The 19,535-nt window shown below is 56.0% G+C and overlaps 7 protein-coding genes across 7 annotated transcripts; 3 read left to right on the top strand and 4 right to left on the bottom strand.

Moving 5' to 3' along the window:
* The first annotated feature begins 195 nt into the window (after positions 1-195).
* WHR41_04352 (uncharacterized protein) lies at positions 196-4,067 on the top strand. The gene is made up of 3 exons (XM_069372958.1): positions 196-3,258; positions 3,309-3,926; positions 3,982-4,067. The coding sequence occupies exons 1-2, from the start codon at positions 286-288 to the stop codon at positions 3,807-3,809; spliced, it is 3,474 nt and encodes a 1,157-aa protein (XP_069230356.1). The 5' UTR covers positions 196-285; the 3' UTR covers positions 3,810-3,926; positions 3,982-4,067.
* On the bottom strand, positions 3,731-6,046 carry WHR41_04351 (uncharacterized protein). Its single transcript, XM_069372957.1, has 3 exons — positions 5,832-6,046; positions 5,677-5,771; positions 3,731-5,623 (listed from the first exon to the last, which is right to left on the bottom strand). Exons 1-3 carry the CDS (start codon positions 5,895-5,897, stop codon positions 3,955-3,957), a joined length of 1,830 nt encoding a protein of 609 aa, XP_069230359.1. The 5' UTR covers positions 5,898-6,046; the 3' UTR covers positions 3,731-3,954.
* Positions 6,047-6,214: 168 nt separating this feature from the next.
* On the top strand, positions 6,215-9,733 carry WHR41_04350 (uncharacterized protein; the record flags this gene model as incomplete). The annotated part of the gene is made up of 1 exon (XM_069372956.1): positions 6,215-9,733. The coding sequence occupies one exon, from the start codon at positions 6,215-6,217 to the stop codon at positions 9,731-9,733; it is 3,519 nt and encodes a 1,172-aa protein (XP_069230358.1).
* An 87-nt stretch (positions 9,734-9,820) lies between these two features.
* Positions 9,821-10,857, bottom strand: WHR41_04349 (uncharacterized protein; the record flags this gene model as incomplete). Its single annotated transcript, XM_069372955.1, has 3 exons — positions 10,515-10,857; positions 10,438-10,456; positions 9,821-10,374 (listed from the first exon to the last, which is right to left on the bottom strand). Exons 1-3 carry the CDS (start codon positions 10,692-10,694, stop codon positions 9,821-9,823), a joined length of 753 nt encoding a protein of 250 aa, XP_069230223.1. The 5' UTR covers positions 10,695-10,857.
* A 378-nt stretch (positions 10,858-11,235) lies between these two features.
* On the top strand, positions 11,236-12,902 carry WHR41_04348 (uncharacterized protein; the record flags this gene model as incomplete). Its single annotated transcript, XM_069372954.1, has 2 exons — positions 11,236-12,102; positions 12,150-12,902. 2 exons carry the CDS (start codon positions 11,236-11,238, stop codon positions 12,900-12,902), a joined length of 1,620 nt encoding a protein of 539 aa, XP_069230224.1.
* A 163-nt stretch (positions 12,903-13,065) lies between these two features.
* WHR41_04347 (uncharacterized protein) lies at positions 13,066-13,697 on the bottom strand (the record flags this gene model as incomplete). The annotated part of the gene is made up of 4 exons (XM_069372953.1): positions 13,066-13,339; positions 13,404-13,498; positions 13,563-13,589; positions 13,656-13,697. 4 exons carry the CDS (start codon positions 13,695-13,697, stop codon positions 13,066-13,068), a joined length of 438 nt encoding a protein of 145 aa, XP_069230385.1.
* Positions 13,698-14,502: 805 nt separating this feature from the next.
* On the bottom strand, positions 14,503-17,655 carry WHR41_04346 (uncharacterized protein; the record flags this gene model as incomplete). The annotated part of the gene is made up of 1 exon (XM_069372952.1): positions 14,503-17,655. The coding sequence occupies one exon, from the start codon at positions 17,653-17,655 to the stop codon at positions 14,503-14,505; it is 3,153 nt and encodes a 1,050-aa protein (XP_069230386.1).
* Positions 17,656-19,535: the final 1,880 nt, after the last annotated feature.

Raw genomic sequence — 19,535 nt, 5'->3', positions numbered from 1 at the left:
AAATGATATCCTCTTTTTCTGCATAATCTCAATCATGACAAAAGACTATTCCAGACAATCGACCATATCTGCATCAGTCAATGTGAGAGCTTAGGTACCTGAAGATGAGTTGTGCCAGACCCTCACTACCACCACTCGGCAAGTCCCGCTTCGCGTTTCAGCCCAGGCGCGTCGGCGCGTCTCCTCACGGCAGCCTGAAAGTCTCACAACGAACAACCCCACCAACAACCGGCCAACGCCTCTCCCACGGCCTCCTCGGAACGCTCTAAAGTCGTAGAAGGCACGATGTCCTCTGCGCGCAAGCGTACGAGGGACGACGACGATGACGACACCGTCTCCGACGACGTAGAAATCGAGAGCGCGAGCTCCAGCTTCCGGCAGAACGCCAAACGGTCGCGCGTAGCGCTCGCGCAAGAGCGAGGCGGCTCGACGGTCTCCGACGACGAGAGCGAGGCGGACCTCAATCAGCTGATCAACGGGTTTGAAGAGGAAGGGGAAGATGGCGATGAACAAGGGAGCGAGCACGAGAGGGAAGCGGAGGACGAGGAGATCGACGAGATCCGCGCGAGCCAGTTCGTGCAGAAGGGCATCCGCACGCAGAAGGAGAACGTGGCGTCCGAGTATGGCGTTATTGAGGAGGTGAGGTGTCGCAACTTCATGTGCCACGGGAATCTTAGGATTAAGCTGGGCCCTCTGATCAATTTCATCATCGGACACAATGGTAGTGGCAAGAGTGCTGTTCTCACGGCGCTGACTATGTGCCTTGGTGGCAAAGCTACGGCGACGAACCGCGGTGCGAGTCTCAAGAGCTTGATCAAGGAGGGCGAGGAGAGCGCTACTTTGGCTGTGAAGATTAAGAACAGAGGCGACGGCGCGTATAAGCCCGATTTGTACGGCACGAGCATCACTGTTGAGCGCCATTTCTCTCGAGGTGGTGCTAGCGGTTTCAAGATCAAGAACGCGGAGGACAAGATCATCACGACCAGGAAGAGCGACTTGGACGACATTCTTGACTATTTTGCCTTCCAACTGGACAACCCAATCAATGTTTTGACGCAGGATATGGCGCGTCAGTTTCTTTCGAACAGCACTGCGGCGGACAAGTACAAGTTCTTCATCAAGGGTACCCAGCTCGAGACCCTTGATGCCGACTACAAGTTGCTCGAAGAGCACCTTGACGGAATCGAGACTAAGCTTCGCAGCAGAGAGGAGGACATAGGCGTGCTCAGACAGAAAGCAGAAGACGCAGAGAAGCGCAAGAAGCGGCTCGACGCAAGCCGCACCATTCAGGACAACATCAAAAAGACGCAGTGGATGCACGCTTGGGCTCAGGTCGAGGAGCAAGAACGGACACTGGAGACATTTGAGCGCGATGTCAGGCTGCAGGAGCAGCGCATCGAAGATGTGACTGCGGCTGCTTCGGATGCGTCTGGCGCATATGATGGTCATAATCAAGCCTTCGAAGCTGCCTGCAATCACCTCGTCAGCGTTCGCAGTACCGTCGATGACGTTCGCAATCATTGGAGCGAAGAGAAGGCTGCGTTGGATGCAAACACGAAAGAAATTCAGGACCAGCGTGCGCAGGAGCGAAGGATCAAAGATGACCTCAAGTCTCATACGAGCAACAAGAGGCGTCTGGAACAAGAGATTGCCGAAGAGGAGGCCCGCCTTAGCGGTGCTGAAGGACCTGAGTACAACGAGCGCGTTCAGAGGCTCGAAGAACTGAGGCAAGCTGTCGTGGACATCGATGCCGAAGTCGAAGAGCACGCCGCTCAGAGGCCGATTCTTATCAAGGAACAGGCCGAGGCAAAAGCGGCTCTTGACAACGCGAAGGAGCCAATTTCCGCTCAGAGTGAAATCTGCGAGAAAGCCTCGGGCCTGGTGCAGCGCCTCCAGACCAACCATGGCTCGAAGCTGGCACCTTTCCGACCGAATATGCCCCAGCTCGTGAAGGCCGTCGACAACGAGACACGATGGCGCAAAAAGCCAGTCGGACCCATGGGATTGCACGTAAAGCTCAAGAAGCAGGAGTGGTCTTCCCAGCTTGAGAAGACTTTCGGTGGTGTTCTCGATGCCTTCGTTTGTACGAACAAAGACGATCAGATGCTGCTCAGTCAGATCATGAAACGGGTCAACTGCTCTGTGCAAATCTACATCGGACCCGACCAGCCACTCGACACCACGGACAAAGAGCCTGATGAAGGTCTGGACACCATTCTCGGAGTCCTCGACATCGACAACGATATGGTGCGCAACCAGCTGATCATCAACCAAGCAATCGAACAGACTGTACTCATCCCCGACAACAATGAGGCAAGCGCATTCATGAACGGATCAGTCAGACCTCGCAATGTCAAAGTTGCAATGGCATTTGGCGCGAAGCGGGGCAGTGGTATCCGATACGACTTCTCTCGTTCAGGGCAACCGAAAGCAACCCCAATCCACCCCTGGGAGGGCCAGGTCCGAATGCAATCAGATCGTGCGGAACAGATCAGGAGGGCGAAAGAGAACGAAGACCACGCAAAGCGTGAGCTCGCAGCTCTACAGCGGGATGCCCGAGGTCTACAAGAGACTCATAAAGTTGCCGGACAGGCGCTGAACCGATGGGAGCGGCGGAACAAGGAACTGCGAGTCCGTAAGCAGCAGGCCGATGACGCTGTAGAGGCCATGCAGAATGAAATTGAGAACAACCGTCCTCAGGATGGCAAGCTTCAAGAACTGCAAAGTCAACTTGCCACCGTCAACGAGGACGTTACCGCTACCCAGAGCTCGTATCAAGATGCCATCGATTGGAAGGACCGCCTTAACGACCAGGACGTGGAACTAAAGGCCAGATACACTACGGCACTTCAGGAGTACCAGACTGTGGAGAAGCAGATCGAAAAGGCTGAGAGCAAGAAGAGCAAAATCGAGAATGACCGCGTGAACGCTCTACGAGAGAAGAACCTGGCGCTTGAGGAAATTGACTCCGCCAAGGCAAGTCTCGCGGAGCATGAGGCGAGGAGAGATACCCAGCGAACGCGTGTTCAGGTCGAGTTCGTGAGCGAAGCGGAAAAGATCTGTAGACGCATTCCCGTCGAAGAGGGCGTCACGACAGACATGCTAGACAAGCGTCTCGACAAGTTCATGAAAGAGTATGAACGTGCCCAAATGGAAGCTGGTGGCACAAGGGAAGAGCTCACGGTGGCGTGGCGCCAGGCGAAGCAGGAGTATCAAGACGCCAGGGGTCAGTTGACGGAAATGCTTCGCTTTGCAAAGGTCAGTATTCCAAATATTGTCAATTGGGCGCACTTACTCACGGATGATAGGCCGTTAAACGAGCTCTGGACGAGCGCAACCACCGCTGGAAAATGTTTCGCAAATACATCTCCTTCCGTGCGCGCTTCATGTTCAGCTACCTCCTCAGCGAACGCCAGTTCCGCGGTCGGGTTATCATGGACCACAAGGGCAAAGAGCTCGACATCAAGGTCGAACCTGATCTTACCAAGCAGTCCGATTCAGGCCGCAAGACGCAGACGCTGTCTGGTGGTGAGAAGTCTTTCTCCACGATCTGTCTCTTGCTCGCCATCTGGGAAGCTATGGGCAGTCCCATCCGCTGCCTGGATGAATTTGACGTCTTCATGGACTCTGTCAACCGTGCCACGAGCATGAGCATGATGATCCAGGCCGCGAGGAGATCTGTGGGTAGGCAGTTCATCCTCATCACACCGCAGAGCATGAGCAACGTGCAGCTGGGCGAGGACGTGAGCATCCACAAGATGAGCGACCCGGAGAGAGGACAGACGACTCTGCCTTTTACGCAAGCTTGATTCTGATTATTTTGCGTGGTGAAGCCAACGATTGTACATTTACACAGCATTAAGATACCCAAGGAAACGGAGTCATGACAGTTTGTTCAGCCTGGTCGACATCTTCAACGTTTCAGTGTATGTCTTTGTCAACGTCAGCCGTCTATTACTCGCTCTTGCTAATCGAATTGAGCGCATATTCAAACACAGCCTTGAGTGCCTCTGTATGCTCCAAACCAATGCTGAAGCGAACCAGGCTCGCTTCACAGCCATACTTCGCAGCCCAGTCCAGTTCCGTAAAATGCGCCAGAATGACAAAAGGCGAGCTAAGCGTGAAGTTCGTTCCCAGACTCGGCCCCTTCTGCGTGTTCAGGTGGTCGTAAAACGTTGCCGCGTCTTCCATGCTGTAGAACGTGCAGCTGAGCAAGCCACCGTAGCCGCCGTCAGGCAGCTTGCACGCGTCGTAGTAGTCCTTCGTGTCGCCAAACTTCGGGTAATTGACCTGCTTGATACGCGGGTGGGCGCGCAGCGTGTCGGCGATGACCTCGGCGTTGTGGTTGATGCGGCCCAGGCGGCTGACGAAGTCGCGCGAGTTGCGCTCGAGATACACGCTGTCCTCTTCGAACTGGTTGTCCTCGTACTCGTCCGCCAAGATCTCCTTCAGGCGCGCGTAGTAGCGGCCCTGCGGGTTGAGGATCATCGCGCCGCCCATGACGTTGCTGTCGCCGCTGAAGATCTTCGTCAGGCTGCTGACGACCACGTCCGCGTACGGCAGCACGTGGATGTTAAGGAAGTTGCCGATCGTCTCGTCTACCACGACACCGAAGTCGTACTTGTCGCCGAGCTCGCGGATACGCTTGAGGTTGGGGCTGCGGAGGAGAGGGTTGCCGGGGAATTCGCAGAAGACGGCGAGATATCGCTCGCCTGACTCGAGGCGCTTCTCAAGGTCGTCGAGCTCTGATTGCGAAGCGAGGCCGTAGAATAGAGCGCCAGGTCCCCACTTTTCGAGGATCTTCAGGGTGTCGACGTAAGGGAAGCCGTACATGATACTCTTCATTTCGCCTCGCGCCAGACGCATGGTTCGGTGAGCTGTGAAGATTGCGTTCATGCCACATGAGTGAAGGTAGACATCGTCGACGGAAAACCCAGGGACATCGCGAGAACGCTCATGTGCAGGATCCGAAGGATGCTCAAGCGATTCAGGCAGATCAACGTCGACAGTCAGAGAGCCAGCAATTCTCGTTCTGATGGCCAGCTTCGCTTGCGAGGCAAATTCCATGTTCAAGTTGCGGCCGAATCTCTCCTCAACGAATTGAGCCAGATCCTGGATGCCAGCCTCGGGGGCGGTCTCCTCACTGCCAGATCCAGTTTCGTTCAAGGAATTCGGCTTGGTGGTATCCACCGAAACGTTACGCTGGTATCGTCGTGGGCCCTTCGTCATACGAGGTGGCGAACCGCGGACGGCATTGCGTTCGACCATGACGTTCTCATCGAAAGCCTTCTGACAGAAATCGGCTCTGCGGCTTGAGATACCATCACCAACGTGCTGCCAGTAAGTCTTTGCAGTTGGCCAGAGTTCGCTCGGGTAGACGACAGCAGACAATCTCGGTAGGATCTTTTGCTTATCATTGACAGGAGTCTTCTCTGGGTGGGGGATGAAGTCCAGTTCCCGGATCCTTACGTGGTCCACATCCGGGTTCTGTTCGCGAAGGAACTCGATGCAGCGCAAGGCACATCGCTTTGATGGGAAGAGCATCGCTTTGTCGGAGTCTGGTGAAGCATATTTGTCTACGATGCATCCTGCAAGCTTCTGAATTGAAGGGTGAATGAAGAATCTAAAGATCTGATGAGCGAGTCCCAATCGAAGACGACGGCTGGCATGACTGACCTGGGATACCCGCATTGCATCTTATCAACCACCCATTTCTCGCCCTTCTCATACCCCACATTTGCATCCCATGTTGGCAGAGAGACACTGACGGCCTGTATAGGACAATCGTCAGTCACTTAAGTAACCAGTATGATATGGCAAACGTCACTTACGTGTGGCGTGTCTGGCGGGATGGTGTCGCCCACCGTCTCGTTGAAAGGTAAAATCACTCCTGGCATATTGCGTCCGGATTGGGCACAGCGACACCCAAAACCAAATTGTGTAGGATGTAATCGCGGCTTTGCGATGCAGAATGTTTCTCAAAATGCTATAGAGGGTTTGGGCGGGAAATATATCAGCGACTTCGGAGGCAGCCCGCTCGCGCTGTGTCATTGCAGACTCCCCCAGTCTCTGACTCTTATCGATAGGCCCTGTTTTGCCTCCACTCCACTTTGAGGGCCGATCCGTGCGCGCTTGCTGCAGCCGGCAGAGCTTGAGCCGAAAGTCCATAACTTTTTGCGACAGCGACCAGACATTCGCAGATCAACCAGACAAAATGGCGCTCGCTGGCAACAAGAGAAGGAAACTCGACCATGTGTCGTCAGGTGACGAAGAGGAGGATAATGCATCGTTTGCTTCGTTCGAGGAAGCTGAAAATGCAGAAGACGACGTAAGCGATGAAGAGATGGATGAGGATGATGTTGACGAGGACATGGAAGATGGCAGTGAAGAGGATGACGATGAGGACGGAGAGGAAGAGGATGCACCCGGATCCAAGCAGGAACAGCCTGCCAACGGTGCCGACAAACCGACTAAACAGCAGCTCGCTGCCCAAATTGGACGAAAGACTGGACGAACATCTGCGAAGGATGCGCTTGCCTCTGGAGCTAGCGCATTCACCTCCGGCACCTTTAAGAGCAACATGTTTAAGCTGCAGGTCGATGAACTGCTTGAGAATATTCAACCAAGACAAGGCAAGCGTGAGAAAGCAGCTGAAGAAGCACTACACGTCTTGAAGAAGACCATCGAGCAGATCCCTGCTAGGCCTGCGCAGGAGATCGAACAAGCAGAGCGTGGTCTCGCAAAGGAGAAAATTGCTATTCCGTTCCCAGATCCTAGGCCTCCGAAGGACGCAAAGTACAAGTTGGAGTATGCAAGACCATCGAACATCAATGTGGTCGGCAGCCACGCTCTCAAAACTTCAAACAGAGCCAGAGAAGTCGCGGAGTTGGACATGGTCATTCAAATGCCTTCTTCTCTCTTCCAGGAGAAGGACTTCCTCAATCACCGCTTCTTTTATAAACGTTCCTACTATCTGGCCTGTCTTGCAGCTGGCTTGAAGAAGGCGCACGCGAAAGCCTACAACATTCAGTTTCAGGAAATGCACGGCAACGCCTTGAACCCGACCATTATCATCGCTCCCAAGCAAGCTTCAAGTGAACAGGCAGAGCAGAAGCCCGTTCTCAAATGGCAGGTGAACATCGTACTTGCTGTCGCTCAGGACGTCTTTCCTGTGGAAAAGCTGGGCTTGGACCGAAACTGCGTGAGGGCTACAGATGCTCCAGACGGCTCCAGTGCAAACGCGCCGACTCCCTTCTACAATTCCACCTTGAGGTCGAACATGCTAGTCACCCCTTATCTGAAACTCTTACATAAGGCTGCGACAAGCTGCTCTAGCTTCCGCGATGCATGCTTGTTGGGATCTTCTTGGCTCAGGCAGCGAGGATTTGGCTCCAACATTGCTGCTGGTGGTTTCGGAAACTTTGAATGGAGCGCGTTAATGGCAGCATTGCTATCAGGCGGTGGACCAGGTGACAAGCCCGTCTTGAGCGGTGGCTACAGCAGCTATCAGCTGCTCAAAGCGACTCTTCAGCTGCTTGTCGTCAAAGACTTCAGTCGCCAGCCGTTCGTCATCGGCACCGCAAGCACGCCGCCCAAGCTCCAGGATGGCTCACCTGTTTTGTGGGATGAGGAGAGACATCACAACCTTCTGTACAAGATGACTCCTTGGTCCTACAAGCTCCTTCAGTCTGCGGCCAAAACTACGCTTTCCATGCTTGCTGATCAGAAGTTCGATGGCTTCGAATCTACGTTCATCCTGCGTACAGACAACACTCTGATGCGTTTCGATATGTCCTTGGAACTTGAACAGACTGCCTTCATCAAGTCTGACCCAAGCAAGACATCAAATGTTCAGCAGTCTCTTCGGAAACTGTACCAAACACTTCAGCGTGGTCTCGGTGACAGAGTTACTCTGATCAATATTAGACAGCCCGCATCTGGACCTTGGAACATCGGCACTGCCAGACCCAACCAGCACTCGAAAGGAAGCGTTACCGTGGGAATAGTCATCAACTCAGACAACGTCAACCGTACTGTCGACCATGGTCCGTCTGCTGAGAACAAGGCGGAGGCTGCATCCTTCCGCAAGTTTTGGGGAGAAAAAGCAGAGCTCCGTCGTTTCAAGGACGGCAGTATCTTGGAGAGTCTGATTTGGTCTGCTGGAGAGAATGGTCAGTCTGTCTTGGAGCAAATCACTCGCTACCTGCTACAACGTCATTTCAGCTCTGCTGTCGAACAATCTGCCAAGTTCATGGGTGACGAGTTTTCCCGGATGATCCGTAATGGAGCCTCTAATGCTTGCTTCGAGCCTTTCATCGAGGCATACAGAAAGCTCGAACGTGATATGAGAGATCTGGAAGAAGTCCCCTTGACCATTCGCCAGCTTATGCCAGCTGACGCACAGCTCCGCTTCGCATCTATCGATGCGCCCATGGTCGGTCGCACATCTCAGCAAACCAAGCCGGCCGATGTGACCATGCAATTCGAGGGCTCAAACCGCTGGCCAGACGATCTGGGAGCGATTCAGCGCACGAAAATTGCTTTCCTGCTCAAGTTTAGTGAGCTTCTCGAAGAGAACGTCGAAGGCGTTAGTACTCGTATTGGACTCGAGAACGAAGACACCGACGTCTTCAACCAGGGCTTCTTGGACGTCACCTACGAATCTGGAGCGACCTTCAGATTGCGCATCCACCACGAGCGCGAGCAGAGCTTCCTCGAGCGCCAGCTCAAAGACAAGACCACCGATCCCAAATCAAGAGAATTGGCCGCGCTGGCGCTGGCTAAATACAAGTGTGATTCTTTGAAAACCCCGGCTCATACGCAGGCGGTGGCGCAGCTTTGCAACCGTTTCCCGACACTCAGCGGGACGATGAGACTCACGAAGAAATGGTTTGCATCGCACTTGCTGTCCAACCATATTGCCGAGGAGGTTATCGAGCTCCTTGTCGCCCGCACATTCGTCCAGCCTTGGCCATGGTCAGCGCCCTCCAGCGTTCAAACAGGTTTCCTTCGCACACTGTTTTGGATCTCGCGTTGGGATTGGCGTGCTGATCCGCTGATTGTGGACCTCAGTGGCAGCGGTGAGCTCCAGCAGACAGAATTGCAGGCCATTACGACGAGATTCGAAGCTTGGAGGAAACTGGACCCTTCGCTCAATCGCGTGGTTTTCTTCGCAGCAAGCAACGTCGATCAAGACGGTGTCAGCTGGACAGATGGCAAGCCTTCGAAGGTCGTAGCCAGCCGTCTGACCGCTCTCGCGAGGGCGGCAGTCTCAGCAGTCGAGCAGCAGAAGCTTGGTCTCGAGCCTGCCTCGCTCTTTGTCTCGCCTGTCAACGATTACGATTTCGTCCTGCATCTGAGCGCTACTGCGACTGGTCGCAAGAGAAGGTCAAGCAAAGCCGCGCCAGCTTTCAAGAACCTCGAGCTAGAGACCCTCAACGACACGTCGTTGGTTGGATACGATGCTGTCAACAGTTTCTACTCCGAGTTGGAAATACTCTACGGCTCATCGATCCTTTTCTTCGTTAACGGCACCGACAAGCCGGTCATTGCTGGTCTATGGAACCCGCAGACTGCGCCGCGCAGCTGGAAGGTCAATCTGTCGTATTCAACGATCCCCGTCAAGACTGGCGCTGAAGATGAAGTCAACGCCGAAATCAACAAGGAGGGTATCCTGGCGGAGATTGCAAGACTCGGTGGAGATTTGATCACCAAGATCGACGTGAACAGGTAGTCCGCTTTGGCGCTTGTACAAAGCTGTATTCATACAATAGTTCATTCCATCCCTTGTTCTCTGATGCGAGTCCTTCTTATACCGTTATTACTTCGCTTCAGTCCCCTCTCGTCGGTCCAGAATCTTGTCCACGATACCCCACTCCTTCGCCTCCTCAGCACCCATGAAGAAATCCCTCTCCATCACCCGTTCAATCTCCTGCAAGCTGTGATCCTTCGTCAAATGCCTCTTATAAATCATGTTCAGCTGCTCCCTGACCCGCAGGATTTCCTTCGCGTGGATGGCGATGTCGCTCGCCTGGCCTGAGTACCCGCCCGAGACCTGGTGGACCATGATGCGGCTGTGCGGCAGCACGAAGCGCTGGCCTGGCGCGCCGCCGCACAGCAGCAGCGAGCCCATCGACGCCGCCTGGCCCAGGCAGATTGTCGTCACGGGCGACCGGATGTACTGCATCGTGTCGTAGATCGCGAGCCCGGCCGTCACGCTGCCGCCCGGCGAGTTGATGTACAGCGAGATCGGCTTCTGCGGGTTGTCGGCTTCGAGGAAGAGGAGCTGCGCGACGATGCTGGCGCTGAGGACTTCTTCGACTTCGCCATTTAGGCAGATGATGCGCTCCTTCAGGAGGCGGGAGAAAATGTCGGCTGCGCGGGGGGGTGGTTAGCGGGGAGTGGATTGGGTCGATAGAGGGTTTGGGGGGTGTTTACAGGTGTGGAAGCCGCCTCCCTAGCAGGTCAGTATAAGATCTGTTGCTCTGGTATATTCGAGGGTGCTAAAGACTTACAACTGTTTCTGTCACGAAAGGCATGGGCAATGCCGAGCTAGGCGGCCTTTGAGGTTGCGCATTGTGAGTAGGTGGGAATGGTGGGAGGCCGGAAAAGCTGCGAACACCTCGTGCGGTGGCTGATCGGAGGGTATGCGAGCGCAATGCGCGTAAACTTGATCTAGCCAGAGGCTCCATCATGTGATGTGAAGATGGAGGTGGATGTTAATGCGATTGCTCGGCGTTAGACGGGCGATAACCTCGATGTGAGCTTGATCGGCTGCGGGACGCGAGACTCCCGCGGCGCACTTGAGCCACGTCAAATACGTCTGGCAACCGACCTCCCACCTACTCATCGCAAGCAAAAATAGACCCGTTGGAATTTCAACGAGCCTCCTCTTGAAGATGATTGCAGGTCAGGCCGAGCATGTCCGCGCAGCTCAGCAGATGATCACGTGACCATTCGGATGCCTCCTACCAAATAGACTTCACCTCGCGCCTCGGACGTCTCAAACTGGGTCGAAATGGGCAAAGCTCTGCCCCGTTTAGAGCTCTCCATGGATGCTATGCCTCCCGCAATGCTAATAGATGCGGGGTGGGAACGAAGGACAAGGGCCCTAGCTATGCCGTGACTCGGCAATCGTAAACGGGACGCTGCCATCAGCATAAGTATGCCCTCCGATGGAAACTCTACTTCTCCTTCTTTGCCCATTTCCCCATAACAAGTTCCTTGTCGTGCAATATGATCTTACCTCTACTCATAGCACCATTGCTCGCAGGACCTCTCGTCCTCGCCGCCGGGCCCTCATCCTGCCGTGTCGACAAGTTCCCGTATCCCAAAGTCTTCGGCACCCGCCTCCTGGACCTCAAAGTCACCGAAGTGCACCAATACGCACCATGGCCGTACGGTCTAGGTAGCCTCATAGCCGAGGAGCGACCTATCAACTTCTGCAATGTGACGCTGACCTACACCCACCCTGGCTGGAACGACGCTGTCAATGTGTACGTCTGGCTGCCTCTCGAGGAGAAAGACTGGAATGGTCGCTTTCTGGGCACAGGCGGTGGCGGCTGGGCCGCCGGCTTCGAGGGCGGAAACGCGCCTGCTGTGGGCATGGGCTATGCTGCTGCCATGACGGACGCTGGGCACGGTAGCCTGGATGCTGGGGTTTCTGCGGCTGTCATTAGCGATTGGCTACTGCATGAGCCTGGCAGCGTCAATTTGCCGCTCCTGTACGACTTTGCATATGTCGCGCTGGACGACATGACGAAGATCGCGAAGCGGACGATCGAGGCATTCTATGGGAAGAAGCCCGATTACAGCTACTGGAGCGGATGCTCGACCGGCGGAAGGCAGGGCATGGTTCAAGCGCAGCGCTTCCCGGAGAACTACGATGGCGTCCTCTCGGTTGCTCCGGCCATGAATTGGGCTACCTTCGTCTTATCAGAGATCTGGGGTCAGATCGTGATGAACGAGCTAGGCGTGCATCCTCCGACCTGCGAGTTCCATGCCATCACCGAAGCTGCCATTGAGTCGTGTGATGAGTTGGACGGAATCAAGGACGGCCTGGTCTCTGCGCACGGCCAATGCAAGTTTGACCCGCAGACACTCGTGGGAAAGAAAATTCCCTGCGAGGCAAGTCGACCAAGATTTCGCAGGAAGCAGTCACCGTTGCGAAGGAAGTGTGGCGAGGTCCGCACAACGAGGCGGGCGATCAGGAGTGGTTTGGTCTTCCGCACGAAGCCAGCCCCCACATCAGCGAATTGGGTCCCTTCGGCGGCATGCTTGAGACAGAGTGCCCTCCAACCGCTCCCACCGACGGCAAGAAGTGCGCCGGCAGGCCGTTCATCATGACCACCAGTTACCTCCGCGCGCTGCTTGCAAAGGATCAATCTTTCGACGTCAACTCTCTCACGCGTGATAGTTTCTTCCGCTTCCTACGCCAATCTAGGCAAGAGCAGCTCTCCGTCATGGACACCGCAGACCCAGACCTTTCCGCTTTCAAAGCCGCTGGCGGCAAGCTCTTGCACTGGCACGGAGTCGCCGACCAGCTGATCCCGGTCAACGGCTCCGCTAACTACTTCTCACGCGTCGAAGCCCTGGATCCGGAAGTAAGAGACTTCTACCGCTACTTTGACGTCCCGGGAATCCAGCACTGCGATGGTGGACCTGGCTTGTTCCCCGCGACGGCTCTAGACTCGCTCGTCGACTGGGTCGAGAACGGCAAAGCTCCGGATTCGATCGAGGGCGTGGCGGGCAATGTGAAGCGTCCGATCTGCCCTTGGCCGCTCGTTGCCGCGTACAAAGGAGGCGATGCGGATAAAGCGGAGTCGTTCGAGTGCAAGGAGGATTTTGGCGCTTTTGGGTTCCCGAAGGTGAAGGGCGGGTCGTACTTGAAGGATGAGTTGTAATCGATCTTTGCAGCCACACTGACAATCTGAAATGCCATTTGCAAGCCATCCGAAACCCTCAAAAAAGTCTTTCTCGCCAACTCGCGGCTCCCAAACGCCCACTTTCGAGCCAAACGTCCTCCATCAGAAACCCCATCGTCAGACCGCACTGCCAACCGTCCCCTCAGAAGAAACTCGGCTCCTCCTCCCCCTCACTGCCCTCCACCGGCTCCTCCTTAACAACACCATTCGCCTTCTTCCCAACATCCTCCCCACCATTCGCACTCCCCTTCTTCGTCTTCTTGCTCACCGGCGTCCCCTCCCCATCCCCCTCCCCAGCCTCCTTCCGCCCCCTCTTCCTCGATCCCGGCGTGCCAACCGGCGTCCCACTCTTCTTCTTCCCCGGCGTCCTCGGCCCGGCATTACTGCCCTGCAAACCGGACGAGAGAGCGCCGTACCTGGCGTTTCGTCAGCCGTCGAATCGAGAAGAGATTGCTGGGAGAGGGAGAGGAGCGCGCGTACTCGTCCTTGAGCTTATTCTTCGTGACGCGCATGAGTTCGCGCGCGGAAGCGGGCGATGCGAGGCCGGCGACCTGGGCGAATTTGGCGTAATCGATCTGTCTCTGCGGTTAGGTCTGTTCTGCTGGGATGGGTTGCGTTGGAGAGAGGGGAAGGAGGGACCTTGGGCTCGGAGTCGAAGCACTGCCACTGTGGGACGGGGATGGTTAGCTTTCGTTTCGATGGGTTTGGGGTGGGGGTTGAGGGGAGATGTACGGCGAGAGCGAGGTATTTCATCTGCTTTGCGGAGAGGGGCATGGTTGCGAGTTTGTGGTTTGGAAGGTGGCGGGTGTGTGTTTTGGGTTGGGTGTTGCGGAGCAATTGGCAGTTGATGTGGATTTCGGGCACGAAGAGGTTGAGGAGAAGTTTTGATCAAGAGACGGCTGTGGGCGCAAAGAGGGCTTGTGGAAAGCGCAAGGAAAGGAAAGGACCGGTCAGTCGCGGCTTTTGCATGTGATTCGCGGCGCCATTGACTTCACTGGACAGCAGGTGAATGTGAATGATCATCGAGTGCGCCGCCGTCGCCGCCGCTGACGACGGCAGAATTGAAGCGTGGTGCGTCTGCCTGTTGCCACAGACAACGGCCTGCGAGGTGAAATGTGAGAGGTTCGATATGGAAAATGAAATGAAGCAGACCGAGGACTGCACTTTGTCTTTGGAAGTGAAGTGAAAGCTCATCGTCTCCGCTCTTTGGCAGACGCGGACGAGATGGTCTTGCAAACCTTCCAGTCCTCTGCCATGCGACGGTGGCTACCCAGATTAATCTCGGGGAGGAGCACACCCTGTTCCAAAGTTGAAAGATGCATATGCGGCTTGCATGTTGTGTAACAGCACCCCTGACGCCAAGCGCGAGGCCAGAAACCAGGAGTGTCACCTTATTCGATAGATGCAAATTTGTCGGGTCGCAAAGGCACGATCGAATATGTTTCATTCGTATTCTACATGCAGATACAACAGGCCATACGAATAAGCACGGCAAGAATGTCTCGCTCCTCGCTCACAATCGAATTGAACTGTCTTTGAGTACATAAGCTCCAAGATATCTGGTGTGCCATTTGACCGATCATTCCCGCATCGCCATAGCGTGAAGCCCGCATAGCAGACCCAGCGACGTTTTGTCGCAATTGGGCAGCATGAGCGCGCCGATGACCGCGTGGCCGAATGGTGCACCGTCCCATTTTTCCGCGCTTTCCTCGGTGTCTTTCTTGTCGCCACCGGTCGCGCTCTCCAGCACGGCAGTGCCATTAGCAAAGCCGCCCATAAGAGATCGCGAGGTGCCCGCTTTCTCTGCCAGGCGCTTCATCATCATGAGCGCGCGGTAAGAGATCTGGCGGAAGCTTTCGACATCCCAGCCCATTGGCGGAGGACCCTTAGGACCAGCGGTCGCGGGGCGTGGAGGCTGCTCGACAGAGAGCAAAGACGCGAGGCTGAGGAGGCTGCTCGCCCAGCCGTCGTCACTATCGAGCCACGCGCGGGCGAGTTCGGATGAGTTGCTGGGTGCGAGGGTGGTGAGAATGTCGGCGGCTAGCATTCCTTGTGTCAAGTAAGCTTTCCGGGCTTCGACGATGCGCAGCTGAGTGTTGTTCGTGGTCGATCCCTTGGAACGGTCGGGCAGAACGGAGATGGATAGAGCAAAAGCGCGAGTCAGTAGGTCGAGGGGAGACTCTGAGGACGCTAGAGAGGAGGATGTCGCCGTAAATATGCTTTTGTACAGTACGCGGTTCGGGTCTTGTCGCGCGAGAAGTTTGGCGAGACAGTCCACAGCTGGGGGAAGGTATCTGTGCACCGCAGGGACGAAGCTAGGAAAGACTAGCTTTCCTTTGCTTTCCGTGAAGCTTGGGCTGGTCTGTGGCGCGAAGGCGAGTAGAAAGTGTAGCACATGAAGTGCATCATCCCGACTCGCCAATTCCAGACTCTGGGTGATGTTAGAAAGGAAAATTATCATGTCCTTGTAAAAGTCCTGGGTATTGAGGTAAGTCCGAAGGAGCATGTTGCGCGTTCCCAAGAGGCGAATGGTATTGCTAAGCCATTTCATTAGAGTGCTTGTGGTGAGGAGTCGATGGTTGTGCTCGTAAAATGAGAAGTTGCGGAGTACGACCGTGATAGCGAGCAATTTGTCGGCGGCACGATCCAGCTCATATTCCTGCGTACCAAAGGCGGGAACGTCTTGTAGAGCTTCCGCCTCCGTCCGCGAACCGCGCATGATGTCTTCGTAGGATGGCAGATCCAATGCGTCTGAAACCTCAACAGCCTCTTCCGAGAGCAAATCCAACTGCTCTTCTGCGCAGTCGACCAACACGTCGATGAGATCGTTGCATTTCTCCAGCTCAAAGGACACGCGCTGGTCCATCGATATTATCGCTAGTGCGTCTAGAGCATATCGAACCTCTCCATGGATTCCAGATGCCAGGCTCAACGTCATCGCTTGGGTGTCGATGGTTCCCATTTCGTCCACTGTAGGCATTTGGGGCATATGTCGCTGAATATGTGTGCCTAGCTCAGACAACGCGTGTATGTCGTAGCCTCCGTCCAGATCGATCGCTCGTTTCAGCGGTACGTAATTGTTGCTTTGGGGTTCTTCGTTCTTCATGACTGGACCGTCAAGCTCCTGTTTGACTGATGGTGATCTCGAAATCTTCTGGACCGGTGATGGCGCGGTAACTCCTGATACCCCAGGTGGCTGAACCATTGCATCAGGCTTCCTAACCTGCATACTGCCACTTCGCCTGTGAGCAATTGTTCCAACACCTCCCATTGTTTGCTGCGGGGTTGCCATTCCATTTTGCTGAGGCAGTGGGGTATTAGCCTGCACTGGAGTCGCTTGAGGCTGTGGCTGATTTTGCTGGTTCTGCTGATACTGCGCGAATTGGTTTGGTTGCCCGGGAGGCTGCATCGGCTTTGTGGGTGATGCTTGGGACGGTGGACCAAAGCCAGCCATTTGGTGTGCTTGTTGTCTTGCCTGCTCCTGCTTTTGAGACGCGCGAGCTTGCATCCAAGCCCTCTCGTACGTGGCAATGGAACCGTAGTAGATCTGCTTCAGCTGATCTGCTGCTCCCTCGTACCCAGGTCCCACGAAGCCCAGCTTATTGGCAACAGCGGGCCATTGGCCGTTTTGCTCAATCATCTGAGATCCATTGGCCGATATCACTACTTGCCAGAGCATGTAAAGATCCACGTGCTTCTGCCCAATGACCGGGTTAGGGTTTAATTGACGGCCTTGTTGCATGCAATACCCTGCGCACTGCTTCAGGAAAGCGGCGCGCTTCATCTGTTGCTGCTGCATCATTGGGTTGGACATCTGACCGCCGGCGCCGTTTGGCATTTGATTCCCTTGCTGTTGCTGCTGCTGCGGCTGTTGCGGCTGTTGTTGCTGTTGCATTTGTTGCTGCTGCTGCATACCTGCAGGGTTGTACATGGAATTGGGCTGGCCAGGCTGTGCTCCCATCCGTGGCGGCGCGGCTCCACCGTTCTGGCGCATTTGTGCCTGTTGCTGCATAAGACGCATCTGATACTGTTTCTGCGCCAGCTGCGACGGGGTCATGCCTCCCATGTTACCGCCTTGTCCTGCCATCGGGTTCTGCATGCCCTGCATTTGTTGCATGCCTTGGTTCGCGCCGAATTGTGGGTTGAAGCCCCCCATTGGGTTATGCTGCGGGTTCATGGCGTTCATTTGTGACTGGGGCTGGCCTTGCGACGGAGACATCTGGGATCCAAAGTTGCCGGGCTGCTGGCCTGGGAAAGGGCTCGGGGAGGCGTTCTGCATGCGCGGTTGTTGTGTGGGCTGTGACGGCTGGCGGAATTGCTGGTTCTGCATTGTAGGTGAGGGCGTGGCTTGAGCGGAGCCAGGTTGCTGAAGATGCGCGTAGGGCGTGGGCTGTGGTGGAAACTGCTGGCCGGGCTGCTGGCTGGGATATCCGCCGAAGCTGGGAGTCTGCGCGCGCGAGACCTGCGAGTTGGGCGGCGGAGGTGAGCCGGCGGTGCCATCGTGCTGGCGCTTCTGGGGGACGACGGAGGCGGGCTGGAAGGTCTGGTTGTTGAAGGCGGGTGTTGGCGTCTGCGGGTTGAGGGTGCCGTTTGGGAGGCCGGGCTGAAAAGGCGAGCCGGTGCTGCTGAGGTCAAACTGCGCGGGGTTGCCATACAGGGCGGAAGGGTTGAGGTGGTTCGGGGTTCCTTGCGAGAACATGGCGTCGGCCTGGCCGGGCTGCCATTGATTCATTGTTGATCATGCGCCTGGACGCGATGGTGTTAGTGTCGGCCACGCGCAGGAGACGGTCGGGCCGGGCGCAAGGGCTCAGCGCGTGTTCGGGGAGCGCGCATGCTGGCTCGCGACGGCGCGCATGGTGATGGGCAGGTGGGAGAGGGCAGGCGGGCGCTGGGCACTTACCGGGCGACAGAGTGATGGTTGGGCGCGCGAACGGGCCGTGGTGATGGGAGACCGCTCACGCGTAAGCTGTCGCGAGGATGGCGGCTGTGAGGCCAGCTCTTGGCGCGGAGAGGGCGACGCCCATGGGCGCGGGCGGCCTGCTGGCTGCTGACGGCTGTCGCGGCCGCGCGCATGGCGAGGGTGGACGGGCGCGGTAGAGAGGCCTGCGACGAGAGAAACAAACACCTCGCCGGCGCCGCCAGCTCGCGGCCAGGCCAGGCAATATGACGCTGCCATCTCACCACATCCCACCGCGCCCGTTCGCAGGGACGGAATCGACACTGCTCGATGCCGGCCCGCACGAGCCACAAGTACAACCCACAACCGCTCGTTCCATTCGCGCCGTGCATATGCCGGAATGCAGTCTAATCTGCCCGCCTGGCGACTCGCCGCGCCCAGCTACAATATATACACCGGCCGCCCCTCGCCCTGCTGCGTGGCAGCGTGCCTTGGTGATGCGTCCTGCGCCGACTCGCTCGCCTGCCTGCGCTGCTCTCCCCGGCCAGGGCGGTGCGTCGCGACATGTCAGCGGCTGAGTTTGAGCCTCGCCCCACGCGTCAACTCTGCCCTGCCTTTCGCCATGTCTTTCTTTCTTCCCCTCTCCTTGTCCCGAATGTCACGCGCCCGTCGTGCTACCTACGCTCCAAACTCTCTCGCTTTCTCTGCAGGCTGGCCAAGCGTGGCGCGACTAAGCGAGCCAGACTCGTATCAAGGCATCGTCAAGCTGACACAGGCGTCCTGAGGTCTGCCGATCCAGGACGTTACTTTTTGTGTGCTGTCCAAGGGACAAGCGACGGTCCTTTTCTCCTACTCAGCCCTGGAAGAGCCATGGCACGCCCTGAGACTACAGCTAGATACCGTCTGCCCTGAAGCCAGCGATCTTCCGAATCGCGAGTTCTCCCGGCAGCAATCAAAACCCCACAGCGCCAGGAAGGCTTGTCAAATGCACTCGGCCACACACCGCTCTTGAAAACCTCCGCGCTCACTGAAACCCTATCCGCGCACTGCCGGACTCTCACTGAATACTCCATGCGTCACCGGACGTAAGAACGTATTGGAACCGCCATGTAACTAGACTTCTCCGCAGAACCGCCCTGGCGCAGTTTGAAATCCCGGTCTAGCGCATAAGCTTGTATTGCGCTCTTCTCCGCGCTAGGAACTCTGCATTGTCCTTCCACGCCGCGGCATAGGTAGAGAATGGCATCTCCTTCGCTTCTTGGGATTGATTGATATGATAGCGAGAAAGGCGCAAGTGGAATCTCAGTATGAGCTCCTGGTGTAGACTGTGCGCTGCCACCGGATATCAGACCGTTCAGGGCCTTGCGCCTCACCCAGAATCCAGCGCCATCTCATTTTCAATTCCGATGGGACATGTACAGATGGCGATTGTCCGCAGGGTAACCGGATGTCCATACGCTCACTCATTGAAACCATGACTTGTTAAACCGCAGATGTTTCGCCGTATATTTAGGTCTCGAGTTGCTGGCTCGCTTTTAACGCGGGACGCATCACAGTAAACACAGGAGGCACTGGGCCTAAATAAGGCGTCCTCTTCACATATCGTTTGCGAGGACCAGCCCAAGACGAGACGGCAGAAAAATGTCAGCAGTTTGAACGAATTAGGTGAGGTCACGACTCAATCCATCTCCCAGTGCAAAGGTACTATATCTCTG

Source organism: Cladosporium halotolerans, assembly GCF_011745625.1.
Source record: "Cladosporium halotolerans strain TM138-S3 chromosome Unknown Sca11, whole genome shotgun sequence".
In the NCBI taxonomy this organism is placed as follows: domain Eukaryota; kingdom Fungi; phylum Ascomycota; class Dothideomycetes; order Cladosporiales; family Cladosporiaceae; genus Cladosporium; species Cladosporium halotolerans.
The sequence above is the reverse complement of the archived record's forward strand: the minus strand, read 5'-3'. Positions and strand labels throughout refer to the sequence as shown.

What these genes read in the sequence shown, in the direction of transcription:
- WHR41_04352 (XM_069372958.1), top strand. Translation starts at nt 286, where the DNA reads ATGTCCTCTGCGCGCAAGCGTACGAGGGACGACGACGATGACGACACC. An exon ending in AAATGCTTCGCTTTGCAAAG is followed by an intron (nt 3,259 to 3,308) that starts GTCAGTATTCCA and finishes CACGGATGATAG; the next exon opens with GCCGTTAAACGAGCTCTGGA.
- WHR41_04351 (XM_069372957.1), bottom strand. Translation starts at nt 5,897, where the DNA reads ATGCCAGGAGTGATTTTACCTTTCAACGAGACGGTGGGCGACACCATC. An exon ending in TCCCGCCAGACACGCCACAC is followed by an intron (nt 5,772 to 5,831) that starts GTAAGTGACGTT and finishes TGTCCTATACAG; the next exon opens with GCCGTCAGTGTCTCTCTGCC. An exon ending in ATGCAATGCGGGTATCCCAG is followed by an intron (nt 5,624 to 5,676) that starts GTCAGTCATGCC and finishes TCAGATCTTTAG; the next exon opens with ATTCTTCATTCACCCTTCAA.